Source organism: Atta cephalotes (assembly GCF_000143395.1).
Source record: "Atta cephalotes unplaced genomic scaffold scaffold00001, whole genome shotgun sequence".
Taxonomy (NCBI): Eukaryota; Metazoa; Arthropoda; class Insecta; order Hymenoptera; family Formicidae; genus Atta; species Atta cephalotes.
The window spans coordinates 13,619,715-13,632,467 of NW_012130065.1; the positions used below are offsets into that span (position 1 = coordinate 13,619,715).

At 34.0% G+C, this 12,753-nt stretch overlaps 2 protein-coding genes across 2 annotated transcripts in view; one reads left to right on the top strand and one right to left on the bottom strand.

Moving 5' to 3' along the window:
• Window positions 1-12,753, bottom strand: part of LOC105627364 (microphthalmia-associated transcription factor) — a 90,747-nt gene that overhangs the window by 15,834 nt on the left and 62,160 nt on the right. Inside the window, exons 4-5 of the mRNA XM_012208651.1 lie at window positions 11,532-11,721; window positions 4,801-4,876 (exon numbers count right to left, since the gene is read on the bottom strand). Of these exons, the coding sequence (XP_012064041.1) occupies window positions 4,801-4,876; window positions 11,532-11,721 (266 nt within the window). The remainder of the gene's footprint in view (window positions 1-4,800; window positions 4,877-11,531; window positions 11,722-12,753) is intronic.
• On the top strand, window positions 1,546-3,556 carry LOC105627353 (repressor of RNA polymerase III transcription MAF1 homolog). Its single transcript, XM_012208642.1, has 5 exons — window positions 1,546-1,628; window positions 2,048-2,197; window positions 2,838-3,119; window positions 3,282-3,401; window positions 3,484-3,556. Exons 1-5 carry the CDS (start codon window positions 1,546-1,548, stop codon window positions 3,554-3,556), a joined length of 708 nt encoding a protein of 235 aa, XP_012064032.1.

Genomic DNA, 12,753 nt, shown 5'->3' on the forward strand with positions numbered 1-12,753 from the left:
AGAGAGAGAGAGAGAGTCGATGTTCCGTTTTAGTCAAAAAGAGACAAACTCCCGCCTCCCGGTCACGGCTTGCACATACATATACATGCATGCGTGCGCGCCATCCGCAGCGCGTCATGCACACGCGCGCGCGTCGCTGACGTAACGCGATTGGCTGCGCGTACGCGTGCCTCCCCCACCCACTGGCGCGATGAAGGCGTACAAGCGAGACCGAAATCATTCGAGCGAGCGAGAGAGCGATACGATACGTCTCCCCGCAGTCTCCCTTCGCTACCCCTGCCGATGCTATTGCTATTTCTGTCACGTACGTAGGGCAACACGCGCACTCACACGAGCGTCTGTGTATGTACGTGAATCCACGAGTGTATACATACATATACACATCGTTGACGCGTCTCTATGTGTGCGGTGAACGCGGGCTGACACCGAGTCGCAATTAGAGTTTAGAGTTGGTAAACTGGTCGAGCTCGCGCGCGAGGAAGGTCGAGTGCGTTGTCAGAGTTGTTGTGCAGGAGACGCGTTCGACGAGATCGACAAGTTTCTCAGAAGGAGGCGTACATTGTTCCTTATAGTGATCGTGATACGTATCAGCCATAGCGAAGCGACAATGTCCGTGATTATGGATTGTTATCGTCAGTAGCGGGCGCTACGCGTGAGGCACTGTGTCTTTCTTGGCATACATATATATATATATCCCTCTCTCTCGCACTTTTTCTTCCGAGCGAGAAGAAAGCAGCTCGAGGTTGAAATCTGACGTCTCCTGTCAATTCGAAGAACACCGCGAGAAGTTGTCCTTCCGCCTGTGTGCGCGTGTGTGTGTGCGTTCGTTCGCGCGGCCTTCGCCGGAGAGACGATAATTTTTTTATTCCAGAGCTCAATCTCGTAATCTCGAAGGAGAAGCGCACCTTTATTTATCGACAGATTCGTCGCGTCTCGCGTCGCGTCATCGCTCAGTCTCTCTCTCTCTTTCTCTCTCTCTCTCTCTCTCTCTCCCCCGTATATCGTGTATTTCTCTGTCTCCCTCTTTCACTCGGCTTCTATCAAGCGGGCAGTGCACTGTGTTAAGGACTCACCTGTGTACTCCTTTAGGAGTGAAGAGCCTTGATCTCACGTTCAACAAAGCCCGCTCTGGAACTCGATCACCTTCCCCTAAATCCTTAACTAGCTATTTGTAATGTGCAAGTACAGCAAGGAAGCCGGGAAGACCACTACGTCGACAATTAATCTCGTCCACTCGAAAAGGAAAGGAATTTTCATACACATAAAAGAGATGTTCAGCAACCCGATAAGTCAAAGGAGTTATAGAAGCTTCTTGACGTTTCGCTTGTACTGAACGGCCTAGCTTTTGAGAATTTGAGCAAAAAAACGTATCTAAAATCGCCTGGACAGCGAGTAACAAGGGCTCCAAGAATCACGAGATGTCAACGTTGTAAGTCGGGTAAGCCCAATTGACGGGGAGATACTGACACAACGCTAGTTTTCCAGCATTCCAAGGCAGGAGCCACAGTTTACAGTATAACTAGAAAGATCGCAGTTGTCAGCAGGATGAAGCTGCTGGAGAATACCCATTTGGAAGCTATAAACAGTGCCTTGTCCATCAAGACCGGAGATAGCAAGATAATCGGGAGGTAATGCAAATGGAGGCTATATTTAAATTCATTCTATTATGAGTGTTTTCCATTTGACATAAGTATTGCTCTATCTTTGTTGAATGTCATTGAATGTCAAGAAAGACAGAATCAATGTTTGTGTTGATTTGTATCACCAATGTCCGTTTCCATCAATATAGATATTTAATATTAAGATATTTAATATTAACTTTAATTTGGTTCAACTCTTCATTTATACTCTTCATTTGTACTCTTCATTTTATATCCATTTCTATCAATACAACTGTTTTATATTTTTCTAGTTGTAAGAATTAGAAAAAGATGAAGAGAAGGTGAATTGAGATTAATCTACATTGATGGAAACAGACATAAGTGAGAAGCATCCATTATCTTGAATCATTTTGTTATTATTTATTATTGCATCTTTATCATTGCAGGATCGAAAGTTATTCTTGCAAAATGACAGCCAATGACAAGCAAATGTACAAACGGTACAATGCAGAGCAGGGTGGTACACCACACGATTTACAAGCTTTATCACCACCGCAGACATCTTTGGGAACATCTCCAGCTCAGGGATGCTTGAGGTACTCGTACCTTCGAAAAATACCTATTATTAATTTGTACTTGTATGAATTTCAGTCGATTTAAACACATTAAATTATCTTGCACTGATGCAACTAATTTTCAGGATAAGATTTTGTTATCTCTTGCATGCGTACGCTTAAGTTGATATTAATTCTTATTACAAGAATTAATCGTCTTAAGTAGTAGTCTTGAGATACTATTCTTCTTTTTGTATTAGCATCTTAATATGTACTCTACAATGAATCGTTATTTAAGTTTTAAATCTAAAGTCGTGAGAAATTGATCAGTCGAATGTGAGAGGAATAATTACTGATCAATTTTTTATGGCTTAAGACATAGATAATGATTTATTGTAGAAATGAGACATTACTTAAGATGATCTTAAAATAAATCTTAGATCAGTATTCATAGTCGATTCTTATATCTAAGACTGTCTTAAGATGTCATAAGCCAATCAGAAGGCTGTATTAGTATTTTAAGATATTATTTAGGATAGATTATGAATATCATAATGGATTTAAAATCAGAATGGATTACCAGTCTTGGTTTACGACATCTTAAAATTTAAACGGTTTTAAATATGAATGGTCTTAGTCACAAGTTGATAATACTATATCACAACACATTTTCCTCTTACAGTCGTAGCGTTTCCGGTGACGAAGAGGGTCCGCTGTGCGACACGATCAGCAAAAAAACGTTATTTTATCTGATCGCCACGTTGAATTCAACCTTTAACCCGGACTATGATTTCTCAGATGCTAAGAGCCACGAGTTCAGCAAGGAACCAAGTCTACAGTGGGTAATGAATGCAGTGGATGGTAATCTCAACGCTACCGCGGGCGATCATTATCGATCATTACGTTCCGCTCTTTGGGCGGCTGTTGACAAAGAGATATCGTTGCACGGGTGTGATATTTACAGGTAAAACACCTGATCACAATCATTTTGCTCTAATATAAAAAGTAGAAAGTACACACAGATTCTGAACACTGAATTAAATTGTCCTTCCTGCATCAAGTAGGAATAAGTGTAAAATTATTTAAATAAGAATAATATGAAATAATGTAAAAGAATGTTTTACAGTTACAATCCAGACTTCGCGTCAGATCCTTTTGGAGAAGACGGATGTCTGTGGTCCTTCAATTATTTCTTCTACAACAAAAAGCTGAAGCGCATCGTATTTTTCACGTGCAGAGCGATAAAGTAAGTTTCTAGAAAAAGACATTTTTTGTCTTTCTTTTCTTTCTTTCAACTTGTAATGTGATTTATCCATTTTGTTTTGCAGCCCTCTCTACGTGCCGGATTCCGGAGTTGGTAGTGACTTCGCCATGGATGAAGATGACGAAGATGGTTATTAGACCATTCGCGCGCGCGCACACGCACGCACGCACGCACGCACACACACACACACACACACACACACGCACACACACACACACACACACACACACACACACACACATACACGCACACACGCGCACACACACATACACACACACGCGCACACACACATACACACACACACACACACACACACAAAATCAATTATACATTACGGCTAGTATTATGATTTGGAAAGAGCAAAGTATATTGACAAGATTTAGCAAACTTAAGATTTTACAACTGAATAAATCCTTTCAAACATAAATATCAAACGATATAGATAAAATTTTTTATGAGGCTACAACTCAATAGAATGGCAAATAATTAACGTATAGAATAAAATGTATGTTTAAATAAAAATTATCTCCTATCATAACGAAACCAACATTGTAAAAGAACTGAAGTGCCAAAATTATACGATGTAATTAAATATTAAACATTAAAGTACTATGCACAAAATATAATTTGTTTCTTTTAACATTAATTTACATTAATCGTAAATGTTAAGTTAAATAAAATACTCTGAAACAATTAAATTACTCTAAATTCCATTTTTACAACATATTCAAGAAAATATATCATTTTCTAAAATGTGTTTTCTAAATTTAAATATCAAAGAAAAATTTTTCGAGTTAGAATGCGTGCCATAAAAGATTAATTTTTATAATGTACTTTATGTAGGATACAAGAACACGTATGTCCAGCATTGTCGGAACACGCAGTAACATGGAGGAATAAACAACAAACTTGGTGTTTTTTAATCTCGTATTTCTGGTTCGCGGCGTCATTCTTCCCTCGCATTTGTTCATTCACCGAGTTGAAGGACATCCTAAAACGAGAAAGCGTGGCGCTTTGCGCGGCAGGGTGAACGGGAAACAAAGTTGAAGTAAAGGAAGGAGGAACGAGTAACCGTGGGGAGCCAACGAGAGAGGAGGAAAAGCAAAGGAAAGAAGGGTGGAAGGGGCGAAGAATGGACTTCCGGTGAAAGCCTCTCGTCTCGAGCACCTGACCTGGACTAACTCGTCGTAAAGGGTCACGAACAGGAAATAATGGTCCGTGGGGAATGTGCAAAAGGCAAAGGCAAAGAATAAGAGAACTACGAGGAACCGGATGGCGATGGCCAAGAGATGGAGCGAGAGAAGAAACGAGCGTGTGATGTGGGACAAGGAAGAAGCGAAGAAGAAGAAGAAGCGGTGAAAGAAAAGAGATTCGTACTCACGGGTCATTGGTCTTGGGCAGAAGGGTACCGAGCTCCTTGATCCTGTCGTTGATGTTGAAACGCCGCCGTCGTTCAACTGAAAACGGAAATTGTGCACATCAATCATGGCTCATTCGCGACAGATGAGATAGATAAATAGATAGATCTGTTAATTCGTTTGCTAAATGGTGCGACCGGGGTCAGCGAGAACGAATGATTCGAGTTTTTGATTGGAAGACATTCGCGTCGTGTTTATTAAAGAATTGGTCTGGTTACCTAATTAGACAAGAAATCTTATCAGATCTAAATGAAAGACATTAATCGCCACAATAGTGGTAGTTATCAAGGTTGAAAATCAAATATTTATACAATGATAATACTGTAACCATTTCGATAAATCTGTGAAATAATAAAATTTTGTGTCACATAGTTAAAAAAATCGTATTAAATTTAATATATCTAACGTGTCTCAAATGATACATCTAAAGAATTTCGCATTATTAATTATATAGAAAATTGAGTCCTACTGAAATGAGTTAATTTTCACATATAATATAACTTATAATGTGATAAATATTCCAAGTAGCAGATTAAAATTTTTTGCCATGAAAGATTTTTATCATGAAAGATCGTTCTTTAGTAAATAAAATGCGCTGAATATGAATATGATCTCAAAGATTATCTCTCATGTAAGATTTCTAAGAAAGAAGCCCTCAACTTCATTGAAACCCTCCAAAAATATATTTTTTATCATTGTTATAAATAATTTTTATAAATTCATAACGTATAAACCACATATTCCACTTGTTCCAGTAACTTTAGGAAGTCTCTTCAAGTTTGGACTTTTATCTTTTTAAAAAAGTCGGAAACTGGAAGTGCAAAACAGTCATATTCATTCAGATTTGAACTAAATTATTCCCATATGGCAGTCATATTGGATCACTTCGAATTTTTTAAACATGACTTCAGATTCGCAATCAACTATCTAAAAAACATAGAATTGCAAGATTTCACAAGAATTCATTAGATAGAAAAAAATGTACACCTCAAAGGATTAATTGTTCACTTGCTTATAAATTCTGTTATTTTAATAAGTATTAAATATTGATTTACCACAAAACTTTCAAATAACAATCATATTATGTTAAATTAATACGTTAAATTAATATATTAAATATTTATAATTTTTATTAATATAACAATTTTAATAAAAATCGATTTTAACATAAATACAGAATACTTTTTACTATGTAATAACTACTGAAAAAAGATCTTTCTTTTTTAGTTATAATTCTGATAGAAAAAAGATGGCAAAGGTATAGATTTTATTTATATTCCGTTAGATGCTAAATTCTATAGATCTATACTTACAGATTATTACAATATTTTCCTCAAATTTACAACCACTTGATACGATTGGAAACAAACGCGGTATTCTTCGATTGCTCGATCGTAATAAATTACATCGTTGTCGTCCTGAACGCGCGTGCGAATTGTCGAGGGTCAAATCGCCCCGTCTCTCGATATATCCGTATCGTCGTCTCGTATCGAAGTTATTCGGGAAAGCATATCGCACTTTCCGGAGGATATAGCGTATCTCCCCTACGGAAAGACTACGAACCGGATCACCTTATCGCTGGCACGTGACCCCGTTCTCGATCGATTATTCCAGCCAGGTATCTCTCGAACGAAGGTGCGAGAGGTCAAGCCGCTTGACTCGCTATCGGTGAACAGTACCGATATCGCGATTGTAAAGGGGATAAGCTACCGGAAAAGTAAATTTGTCGGAGTGCATGTTGGACAAAGACATCACTATCTAAATGACATCTGAATGATATAAATGAAGCATTATGTCGAAATTAATCGATAAGAATGAAAGACACGGAATGGTCCATTAATTTTCTTCCGCTTTTTTATTCATCAAAAGTCAATAAATATATATTTTATTTCCATTGGAATTAATCGATTCCGGATGCGACAAGAATCAGAAACAAAAGTTAACAGAAAACGAACAAAATATGTCGCTTTTTAATAATAAATTACAAAACAAGATAATAAACTAATTTTCGGTTTGTTAATAATGTTATACAAATAAATCAAGAAAGTAAATTTTTAGAGCTCTTGTTGTTCTTTTTATATTTTTCATTTATTTTACCCAGAACAAGATATTTTTGAAGATACAAAAAATGGATAAGAAATTATATTTATTATATTTAATAAATTATAATTAGAATTTTTAAATTCTGAATTTTGATCTTTGAGAAACAAAGAAAATATTGAATTAAAAGACTTCTCTGAAATAAAATTTTTAAGCTACAAGAAAATATTGTGACTTTGTGGAAGTCAAATATAGTTAAGGAAAAATCGATTCTAAATAAGATCTACATCCAATTCTGAAGCACTTCAAAGTACATCACAGATCTACGTCATACTAAACTAAATTCTGCAAATTGCTGATTCATACAGAGACAAATATTTGTAAATAACATGATAGAACAAGGCTTTAAAGGACGAGATCCCAAGATCGAGGAAATTCGTCGCACGCGCGCAAAGAGATGAAGGAGCAGCCTTGAAAACTTTGAGGAAATTGTAACTTCCTTTCTCGAATTCGATTCGCCTTGGGGGAGAGAAAGAGAAAAAGAAGCAGAGAGCGAGAAGTGGAGGAACGACGGAGAGAAGAGTAGGCATCATTGAGGGATGGGAGAGAATTTCCTCTGATCTAGCTGATTAGATTACGATAGTTAATTCAGAGGAGCGTGAGACTGAAAAATCGATGTGGATGGTGGGGATGGGACAAACGATGGCGATGAAGATCGAACCTACCCGATTCTGTCGGGAAGATGCGCGAACCTATGCTTTTCACTCGGAATCAAGAGACACGCTTTCCTAATCGACGACGACGAGTCTCATCAATCAGCCAACCCCGGTTTCCGGAAGAAATTATCCGCGAGATACGGGCAAAGATTAGAGAAAAGCCTCTCGTCAGCTTTAGCCCGGGTTTCCCTACGAAAGAGAATGCAAACTCGCCCTCCCCAACGAACATTGCGAATGCTACAAGCGGATAAATAACGCCATTTGCTTTCTGTTCTACGATTATAAAAATCGGGATTTTCTTAATGTGCATTTTGGCTCAGACTTCTTCAGCGGATACGTTGAACTTATATATTTAGAAGAAAAAGAAATTATTGAAAGAAATTTTAACTCAAACACAAGCTGTTAAACTTTTGTTTTTCCTTTTATGCAATACAGAAAAATTTTATGACTTTTCATAATTTTTTATTAAAAATATGTGTCATAAGTATATAATCCTTAATTTTACATATAAAACACATCATCTATATATGTCACTACTATGTTTTTTCTCTAAGTAAAATAGATCTCTTGTATTAGCATTATTTATTAGATTTAAGATCAATTTTTTCTTAGAAAAAAATTTCGACGAAAAATTTATTCGATTCGCAAAAAAAAATTTAAATCCTTTGAACGTATAATGTATGCAATCTGAAGCGGTAATGAAATGCTTGATCATGTTCCTTGAGTGGAACAGATTGGGAAAGCAGTAATTAATGATAGAGAAAAAGAGAAAGATTAAACAAATTACTATAAAAAAGGGAAACACATTTGTAAATCGACTCGTGTTGCACGCATCGATCGCGCAGAAAAAGACGGCTCTCATCGATAAGCACCTTTTTTGTCTCTCTATACGTACAGTGCACGTAGAATGCTGTACAATCGACAATGCACCTCGCGGGGATGCACAATAGTAGTCGATAAGTGGGAGACAAAGAGGGGGCGAATTAGCGGCGCGACGGCGCGACTATTTTTACAGAATTCCTATTTTATTTCCGATGTCCTCGCGTGTGCTCTGCGGTCGTTATTTCTCCATTCTCTCTTACAAATTCGATCCCGATTCCACCGTTCCGCCCCAGCCAACTGGACTTTCATTACGTCCTCGATTGTTTTCGGAAAATTGGATGCTTGGATTGGTCTCTTCCGATACGACCCCCAGATACCGCCCACGATTTCCGCTTGTTTCGTTTGCGAGAGCCGTGCCATTTTTTGCAATTTTAGCGACGCCTTAATCGCGAGAGACAACAGCGAGGTAGAGTACTGGAAAAACAGCAGATTACATTTAGAAAAAACTACATACAATAGATTAAAGAATACCTATAATGATGTGCATCTTTTTCATTAAATCGAATTGTTCATTAAAGAAATCAACTTTAATAAATCAACTTTAATTATATATTAATTATTAGTTTATTTTTATGTATACGTAGTAATTTATTTTTGAGCAAGAATTTGCACAATTAAATTGACAATCTCCTATTCTTGAAATCACAATTACAAATTAAACAAACTAGAATTACACCAAGGTGAAAATCAATTAAATTTTTGTTTTCTCTATCTACTATTATTTTACACATAGTAAAATAAAACAGAAAAAATATTTTGTATATGTGTTAAAACCAGTTCTTATTAAAATTTTTGTATTGAAAATTTTTATATTTTTAACATATCCGAGTGTTAATTTAACATAATGTGTTTGTATTATTTGAACATGTTGAAAATAATATTCAATATTTCTTAGTGTTAAAATAATACAATTTATAAATAAGTGAACAATTAACATAAAAATAATATATTTTAAATCATAAATGTTCTTAGATAAATAAAAAAAACGTTAATGTTATTAAAGAAACGTACTTTCACAATTTGATTGCCATTTGTGTCAGTATTATATTTTCTGTGTAAATTTTTTACGTAATATTTGTATTACTCCCTAACATATTTATTTATCTTGTATTAATTTATTTATTTTGTATTTATCTTGTATTAAATTAGTCTTGTATTAAAATTCACAAATTGGATAGACCATTTGGGACATTAAATTGGGATATTAAATTTAACACAAATTTTTCAACTATGTAATTAAAACGTAAAAATTAATTTTTTCATTGTAACATTTCATCATTGACATATCTAATAACACTTATAAAAAAAAAGTACATATCTGAATATCTCTTTTGATCCAGATTTGCTATTCAAACTTGTCAAAATGGGGAAAAGGATAACAACACTCATTTGCTCATAAAAGGATAAATCTAGATATAGTAAAACATATCTATAATACGTATGCGCTTTCACGCTCGCCTCAAAAAATTCGCGCATACAACTAAGTTTTTTATTGCACCGCGCCGGAAAGCGAAGCGAGATAATTGAAACTCACTAATTACTCGGTCAAATTTACAGAATCACCGCGAACACAATCGCACGATTCGGCATGTAACGTGTCGCATCGTAAAATAGTAGTCAACAGCGCAGCCGCCCGGTAAAAGCCCGGTATTATTCAAATATTGCCGCTCGAAAATTGTTTAATCGCTTCTTACATTCATCACGTAGGAAATAATCCATTTCGTCACTTTAATGAGAGTTTCAACAGTGATCTTACTGATTTCCGATGTTTAATATTTTTTTCATGAAATTGATCGTAATGTTTTTGCAGCATCTTAAAATTATCATATTTGAAATCTACATATATCTAAATTTTTCAATACATATAAACGAAAAAAACTATATCCAGTCAAAGCTTAGTATTTAATAATTTAATATTTTGCGAGAATTTTGTAATTTTCAGTTCAAGCAAACTGCGTGTTTTATTTATCAATTTTGAAACATTGATTGATTATTTATCAATTTTGAAACACAGTCTTAAATTGAAGTTCCAGTAAGTAATATTACAAATTAAATTGACAAGCAATTTAATGTTACTAATAATAACAAGTATAAAATTTATTAATGAAATATATTACTGAATTTTTTAAACATTTAGTTGTTCGTGCATTAAATTGAAATATTAAAAGTTGTCATTTTTTTCAAAAATTAAAATTAAATTTAAAAAAATGATTTCAGTATAACAATATAAAAATATTTTCGTTAAATTCACATCGACAATGCTTATATTCGGTCGTCGCCGTTGTTTGCATTAACAGTCAGACATAAATTTAATTGACTACATTTGTGATAATAATAGACTATTGCAACGACACAACACGGGACATAGCAATACTCTTTTTCATTGTCATTTAAATAGTCCATTTATGTCGCAGGTAGCATGTATTGATATAAGTGTAAATACCGTCATGTAACAATAACGTCATGGCATCGCCGATTGCTACTGTTGAGGTGTAAATTACACAGTGGCGCTTATCAATTATTTCTACACGGGCAAACAAGTAATTGCTTGCAAAGTGTCGATCGAATGACAATTCAAAACGACACTGTGTATAAAGAAACAAGATTAAAACATCAATCTTACAAAAGTCATGTGCCGCAAGATAAATTTCGAGCACGAAATTTTAAGTATGATGATGCAACGAGCATCAATAATCTCTCTTTAATGAAAAATAAAGCATACAACATTTTTATTCTTATAATAGATCACTAATAATAATTTTGAAACTTAAAAAACGGATATCAAAACTTATATGTAATTAATTATTTGAATATTTCATAAATTCTATTGTCTCTATATAATTAATTAGAATCGATAAATCAATATTTAATAAGTGCTGTAATGCAATCATGAAAGTGTTATTATGAATTAATATATTATTAAATGTTAAAAAAATAATTACAGCTCAATTATAATTTCAAAATAAAAACTCTTTTTTAATTAAAAAATTGATATTTTAAAAATGCAATATATAAATTTTTCGCAACCTAATCGAGAAGAGTGATTCTTGACTTACTCATATTGTGGTTATCCTTTTTCTGCCGATCTTTCGCGAGAGCATGAATCTCTGCCTCGGTGAGCAAAAGAGGTTCTGGTTTAATTTGAAGCTCCGGTATATTTGTGAGACTTCCGGCTTGGCCGTCTTTCAGTCCGTCACCCAAAGAACCAGCCTCAAACGACAGAATGTCGTCCAAGAGGTCCTCAGCCTGCAATTATAAAAAAAGCAAACTGTCATTTAGATAACATTAACTTGTACAGATAAAAAAATATATGCGAATTTTATAGAAATCTCTAATGATTAAAAAATATATTAAATGCACGGTTGAAAAGTTTGTGTTAAATTTAATATATTTTACGTCTCAAATTTTTGTGATATGTGAAATGTAACGTGAAAAATTGAATAAGTGACATGTATTAAACGTTGTGTCATCTGTATAAATCTTTATGTTAATTTAACACAGGATGAATTGTTAGAAAGTTATACAAATATTACATAAAAACTTACAATTACAAATAGTACAAAAAATGTAAAATTGACATAATTTGGAAACAAATTGTGGAAGTATATATCTTCGTAAAATTAACATTTATAATATAATTAAATTAAAATATATATATTTTAAACAATGAAAATCTTATTTTAGATTGTATTATGTACTTATTATGAGATTGTGTATGTACATGTGAGAACACAATTAATAAACTAAAAGCCTATATTGATTGAAGCTGGATCTTTTTTTAATATTTTTAAATAATTTCTATGAGAATTTATATACTAAGACTCGATTTCAAAATTCATGGTTAATTCTCTCTCTCGAAGGTTCAACTTATTCATTATCCTTTCCAATTCTAGAATTGGAAAGAGATGAAGAATAAATTGAACTCCATTAAAAGTTAATTATAAATTATGAAACTGGCCTTTAATATGTAATTATTTGAACTGCGCATCGAAATGATTTTTCGAACTTATAAACACAACTACAATACTACAGTAAAATCATTTCAGCGCGCAGTTCAAATAACATATTTAGTATATAAATTCACATAGAAATTATTTAAAAGCATTAAAAATCCAGTTTCAACCGATATAGGTTTTTAATTTATCGATTGTGTTTTCACATACAATACCTACATTTAATTAATATTAGAATTTATGTTTTAGAATATGCTATTTTTATGTCATTCGTTTATTTATATATAAATTGTTATTTTAATACTAAGAAATGTTGAATATCAAT

What these genes read in the sequence shown, in the direction of transcription:
- LOC105627353 (XM_012208642.1), top strand. Translation starts at nt 1,546, where the DNA reads ATGAAGCTGCTGGAGAATACCCATTTGGAAGCTATAAACAGTGCCTTG. An exon ending in CACGGGTGTGATATTTACAG is followed by an intron (nt 3,120 to 3,281) that starts GTAAAACACCTG and finishes AATGTTTTACAG; the next exon opens with TTACAATCCAGACTTCGCGT. An exon ending in TTCACGTGCAGAGCGATAAA is followed by an intron (nt 3,402 to 3,483) that starts GTAAGTTTCTAG and finishes TTTGTTTTGCAG; the next exon opens with CCCTCTCTACGTGCCGGATT.